The 6,717-nt window shown below is 37.3% G+C and overlaps 1 protein-coding gene across 1 annotated transcript; it reads left to right on the top strand.

The window, feature by feature from the left end:
- Nucleotides 1-209: 209 nt before the first annotated feature.
- LOC120313359 lies at nt 210-6,191 on the top strand. The gene is made up of 2 exons (XM_039355196.1): nt 210-326; nt 3,875-6,191. The coding sequence occupies exon 2, from the start codon at nt 3,877-3,879 to the stop codon at nt 4,831-4,833; it is 957 nt and encodes a 318-aa protein (XP_039211130.1). The 5' UTR covers nt 210-326; nt 3,875-3,876; the 3' UTR covers nt 4,834-6,191.
- Nucleotides 6,192-6,717: the final 526 nt, after the last annotated feature.

A 6,717-nucleotide genomic window follows, 5' to 3' on the forward strand; every position in this document is an offset into this window, starting at 1 on the left:
ATTGTGCCAGGGGACAATGATTTATTTTCATGGAGATTATCTGAAAGTTGTCTGCCCAATTTGCTGCTTCGAGTCTTTCCAGTAATACAAGGCACTTATCAAATTAGAATTCTTAGGGAATAGAATGACATATACCAATCTATATTTAGCAACCACAACCAAAAAGCAGCTGAATCAGCTGACTGGAAGCCACTACCCTGATATTCAGTCTTGGCTTAGACAGCACATATTCAGTACCGAAGTGAAGGAGAACAGACAGTGCAGGAGAGACTCTGAACCTGAAGATTTGCAAACAGCCAAGCTGTATTTGAAACAAACACCTCCAGGTAAGAAAGAAGGCATTTCAGTGGAATCTGTGCTCAAATTCTCATAAATGTAGTGATTGGAATGAAGAGCTGAAGGAGAAGAAATACCAATTTGAGGTATGGACACTAATGCCACTTGGGTGTGCTGGCTATTTGTGTGGCCAAGGCAGGAGGAGACCCAAGGGAACTTCACTCAGCAGACTCTTTGAAGAGCTCCGATGCTTGCGTGCCTTTGCTTTGTCAGTTCTGTGAATTTCAGAATGGCTTATGATTACAGTCTGTGCTTAATACAGGATGTGGAAAGATCAATTAAGCCTGGGTTAGAGCAGTCACCGTGAATGAATGGAAGTGGGTAAAACAAAGCGACGAATAGAACAGATTCAGTTTCTTTTGAATTTATTCTTTCCATTGCCAATATTATTAGTGTTGCTCATCAGACTATTTCTTCATCACCAAAGACAATTACTATGTACCAATAAGCATTTTTAAAAATTGGCATTTCAATTGTCTAGTGAAAATATCCTAACTGTCTCTGTTCTGTCATAGTTTGGTATTCTATAGTCTCTTAGACCAAAGCAGGTAGATGAGAAAATACCACCTAGTTGTGATAAGCCTTTTCTCCAACTCAGCTGGAGAGTTTAAATGGCAGAGCCAAATGTCATCTCAGTGAATGAATTCTGAAGGTTTCCTAAAGGCAAATGGTGGCTTTCCTTTAAATAATAAAAAAAGAGGAAGTTTGACAGTATCAAGGTCAAGATGCTTCAAAATATCCCTGGACCAATGAGTTTGTGTTCACCTTTGAAGAGTTGAGGGGGGGAGTTCTTCCTCACAACATGAACATCCTTTGAAAACTGCCTTTTCTCCTTTTCTTTGTGGCATTTCCTTCTTCTCATCCCCACACTCCATCTGAGGCCTATTAAAGCTATTTTCCCTAGTTTTGTCATGGCATCCTTCACTAATAATGCAAACAAGAATTGGGATTTGCCCAGCTTGTCCTAAATATCTGTCTGTCTTTCTCTTTACTAGAATTTATATCCTGTTCATTGCTGGAGTCTTTGAGTGATTTATTGGCCCCAGAGCCAATTTAGGCTACTACAGGCATACCCCTCCTCTCCATGGTCATTTTTGACCAAACACCTGGGTATCCACAGGTGCATGTGTTCACAGAATACCTGATTTTCCAAAGTACTTGATGGTTCTTCCCCAAGCTCCTTAGAAACATTACTTTACTACCTCTTGAAAGAGCTGTAGGTTTGCTGTACAGAAGAGCCGATTTAAACAATTCAAGAGAACTGGGTGTTTCTAGTTCTGTCACCAATGGATGCATTATTTCCATTGCTTTCACTAAGAGAGGATATTAAATGGCCTTACTCTTTGTTGTTTTCATTACTTTGTGAGGGGGGCTTCATGTTGTCTATAATATTAATGATTTGTTATTAGACAAGGATCAATCCTCCTGATTGCCTGCTGACCACTTCTGCAGAACCCTCTTCTGTCATTTTGTGTCAGGACTGCCATTCTCCTGAGGCAGGATGTGTCAAAAACAAAAGTTTCTTATAATCATGATCTCCCACTGCATCCCAGTCTCCTTGCTGCCTATGATCAGGCTATTTTAGGTTGTTAGTTTAGAGCTTTTTAAGAAAAATGCTAGACTCATGTTAAAAAAAATATCCTGGCAGGTTGCTAATATGGAAGTAGAATTCTGCCATGCAGGAGCATCAGAGGCATTTTTTCATATCTTAAATGAAATTGGCTTTCAGGAATGATTTTAGAATTTTGAGATCAGGCTTTTATTATATAGCTGATCTGCCTCATTAATGGATTGTTTATTATTCAATTCCTTTTATCTATTAATTCTAGGAATTGTATGCTCAAAAGCCCTTCTAGGAACTGTACTTTGATGGCCCTGCTGTGTTTCCCCCACCCCCCTTAAATGATTGAATAGGTTAATATTTCCAGATATTGGCTGCTGGTATTTCTGATTCATACCTTACTCATTTCATCCCTAAAATCTGCTCAGCCTTTTCATATATTCTACAATTGCCCACCAACTATTGATACTGCAGGTCCCATGATTCCCAGCTAGTATCTCCATATTACAGAAAGCTATAGATATTCAAAATGAATTGAAATAACCAAGTATTACTTCTAGATAAATAGATAACAACTTGTTTTTTACTCCTAGCAACCACATACATAGATTTCTCCATGACAATCTGTCCCTAAGCTGGTCTTCCAGATCTTGCAAGAATCACTGTCACTGAGTCCATCCAACTTGCTTCCTGTCATCTTCTTCTCTTTCCTTCCATCTTTCTCAGCATTACAGCCTTCTCCAGGGAGTTAGGTCTTCATATAATATGTTTAAAGTAGATTTTTAGAACAAACAAAATGGTTTTGGTAGAAACCCTATGAATGCTGATTGATTAGTTATTAATATTTAAAATATTCTTCACCCTACCTACATCATTATTTCTTGGCATAATCCTAAGGAATGAACTCAATTCTATGAAGCCAGAATTAGTTTTTCAGTAGGATGAGAATAACACAGTTGGGGAAGGAAGGAAGGAAGGAAGGAAGGAAGGAAGGAAGGAAGGAAGGAAGGAAGGAAGGAAGGAAGGAAGGAAGGAAGGAAGGAAGGAAGGAAGGAAAGGAGGAAGGGTTGGTTTGTGTATCAGAGCACTGAAGGCAGTGGTGGGATTCCGCCAGTTCGCTCCACTTTGGCAAAACTGGAAGCTAATTTTTTTGTTGCCCAGGCCCAGAATGGACTTCCAAGAGCGGCATCCACATAGAGAACCAGTTGTTCACATATTTGAATCCTACCACTGACTGAAGGGTATTATGGTCAAATGAGGAATGGAGAAACATTGCTCCCTTAAAAGTGTGGGATTTCAAGTTTTAAAGAATGCATGTAGAACATGCCAGGAAGATGAATGAAACAATTTCTTTTTATATGCAAAAATGTATTCAAGCCTAATGGTTTTATAGCACCTCCTACTAATAAAACTATTAATAAATAAAGCTTGATAAATCAGTTTCAGTCAGTGGCATCACACAATTGTGTAATGGGCCTCTGGTTTGGCTTCTCTAAAAGGCAAAGCATGCAGTTGTTAGGTGGGAGTGTTCTTCCGAAACCTGGTGTCATGGCATGTTGCCCTGAACCACACATCTGCTGAAAAATGTACAAAAAAATGTTATCTTGCCCCCTTATAATAAAATTGCCTACCCAGTTTTAAGAGAAATATTCCTGGAGAAGGAGGAAAAAGTTATTTTAAAAATGTATATATTCACATATTTACAAAAAAAAACATGTAGGCTATATATATGTTTTTAGCCTATAAAAAGCTTTCTCTAATAAGCAAAAAAAGGACTTGATACTGAATAAAGTTATGTAAAAAAGAGTAAAAATAATAAGACAAAGGCTTATTCTAAATGAAATTTATTTATGCTTACAGCTTCCATAAGAACGAGGTTTACATTAACGTAATATATTGCTTACAAAATATAATGGTTTCATTAAATCTTTAGGATAGATTCACATTGGTTAATGATATCTCATATATTATTTTCAGTAATGGCTCCTTGGATAAGACTGAGCTTAGCAAAGCCTCTTCCAACCATCAGTGAAGCCTTTGAGGATATTCTAGAAGACATAACAAGCAACACAAATGGTTTTGAAAATGTTTACATGAATCCAGATTCTTGTTCAGTTGAAGACCACTGTCAATCAAACTTCCAACTAGCAAAATCGACTTTTCTAGGATCTCTGGAGAGCAAGTATCAATTCCAAGACAAAGAGAGATGTGGAATGCCGCCCAAGGGTCAAACAATCTTAAATTTATCTGAGTCACCAAAAATGGTTTCTAGATGCACTCTTCCTAAAGTGTTGTCATTACAACATAACAGTTTCATTCATGATTATATCAAAACCTACTCTGCTTCGGGCAGGAATGCATTAGAAGACTTGTATGAAGGAACCCAGAAGACTTGTGGGTGGAAATGTCCTGTTGGCGGTGAGAATACAGGAACTGATTGCACACAGTCCAATTTTCACAGCACCTATGTAGTCACACCTCAAGGAAAAATGAGCAAAAAACAACATGGGACTAGCTTACCAAGATACCCTTCTCCAAGACCATCACAAAGAGAAAATGGTTGCCAGGAACAAAAATATAGTTTCAATCAAGACAAGGTGCCAGCTTTGGAAAGCAGCTCCAATCCAAACCCTCTTCCTGGTAAATCAATCTGGCTGCATCCTACCAGAGAAGCACCACTGAGTGCCAGGGATTGGCGATCTTCACAAAGAGGGCAGCATAATTTGAAGACAACAGGATGTCCTGAAAAAGAACTTCTGAAGTCTTCTACTCATAAACAAACTCTGAAAGGGGAGGCAGATAACAGAAATAGCTGGGTGGAGTATTTCCATATTGATAAGAAAGTCACAGGTCGTGATTGGATTGCAGAATACCAAAGTGCTTGGAAAGAAGCCAAGGTTAGAGCATGCCTACTCCCTGCCATAGAAGAGTCATAGTTTTCTTTTTATTTAACAGCAACAAAAAAGATATAAAAATCTTTACTTCCCTGTTGTGAAGAGCATCTGTAGCATTCCTCCTGTTAATGGCACAGAAATGCTTTATTACAATTCGTGTACATGGCAGATAACCTTGTGCAAATGACTAGGAAGATATGTGCATCTTCAGACAATCAAGAGGAATAAGCAGCAGTGCACCATAGAAGACATGATGAGGGTTCTGTATCTTAGGCATTCCGATAATAAGCTATCATTGTTAAACGTGTTTCTAATATCTTGTAATTTTGACTGTAGAAACAGTCATGAGACATTCCAAACACATCCAGTTTGGACATGCTGGAACTGAAGTCTATCTGAATTTAGCTAAAGAGCACTACAAAATATACAACAGAAATAATGTTTGATATATTAATAGTAGGATAGGATTTATTCTGTTAGATTTTTATCATAATCAAAAAGAGAGCCTGGAAGAATCCAGAAGCAAAGATCTACTACTTCAGAAGAGCACAATGGCTCAGCAAAAGCTCAAAATCCCTCCCATTCTGTTGCCTCCTTCCCAGCATCTATATTCAGAGTAACTAAATGTCAAGGCTCCAAAGAGCCACTGATCACATTATAATAACTGATTACATTATTTGCCCTGAATTTTATCTGCTTCCCTTTTAATTCTAATTAATTGGAAAGCCATTGGTGTATCTTGTTTATCAACACATCCCGTATGCCATCTATTGCAAGAAGATTTTGTTTGCCTTCATCTCTGGGTTCACTAGAACACTATTGTTGAACATTAGACTATAAGCCAACTCTTATTATTAGCTTTTGTCATCTTTTTATAGAAATTAAATGTCTTTCCTCAGCTGCAATTTCTTAAAAGAAAGTAAGAAATAACAAAATATTGTTTTTCGTTTGACTTTTATTGTTGTTCTACTTTCATAATGATGAAACTTTCATTGTTTTGGCTTTATTTTTTTGTGTTTTCCTTTGCTTTCCTTTTGATTGTTCAGAAATACAAGTTGCTTGTGCTTATCTAAGAAATAACAGGGGAATTTAGGTCCTCTTATAGGAAGTGTAGTCATAGGCAATCACTTCCTGGCTGAACAAGTATATTAACAATGTTAAAGGTCATCAATAACTATTGAAAAATACAGTGCCTTTCAATCAGAGCATTTCATTTTTGTCATGCATTTACATTATTTTTTTCTCATGAGTTTTTGTTACATCATTGTACTGTGATATATCGTAGTTTTTATGACTCTTATACTTTATTCCTGAATCTAGCATTAAATAGGTTAAAATACTTCTACTAAATGAAAAAGACACTTGATATCAAACTGGTAAACTAGTGATATGTTTGTAAATTAGCTGCCCAGAGAGGAAGGGAAGGAAGGAAGGAAGGAAGGAAGGAAGGAAGGAAGGAAGGAAGGAAGGAAGGAAGGAAGGAAGGAAGGAAGGAAGGAAGGAAGGAAGGAAGGAAAGGCTGCTTGGTTCATTAGGCCTGACAACTCAGCTCTGCTCTCAACTGACTTGTAAAATTCTAGAAACTTTTGCAATGGTCTCTTGCAAGCTGGTATAATCCACCTCCAGCACATGGCTGTAGAAAACTGAATTCTCTTCTAATTTGGTAGGGCTAATTTTTTTCCCCTGACATTAATTGAAATCCAACTGTCTATACTTGACAAATATTTTTGCTTTGCTGCATTTTTGCTGGTCAGATGGCAGCATGTCATTTAAAAAAAACCCAAATTGCACTGTTTTCTTGAAATGCATGTTAAAAATCATCATATTTAATCATTAGTGTTCATATGAAAGCAAGAGACTGCTTTACATATCATTATATGAGATAGCAATTATGTCACAATTCAGTTGTAATAGTCTACTACTTGT

This window comes from Crotalus tigris, unplaced genomic scaffold, assembly GCF_016545835.1.
Source record: "Crotalus tigris isolate CLP2741 ecotype Arizona unplaced genomic scaffold, ASM1654583v1 scf7180000018629.45685, whole genome shotgun sequence".
Lineage (NCBI taxonomy): Eukaryota > Metazoa > Chordata > Lepidosauria > Squamata > Viperidae > Crotalus > Crotalus tigris.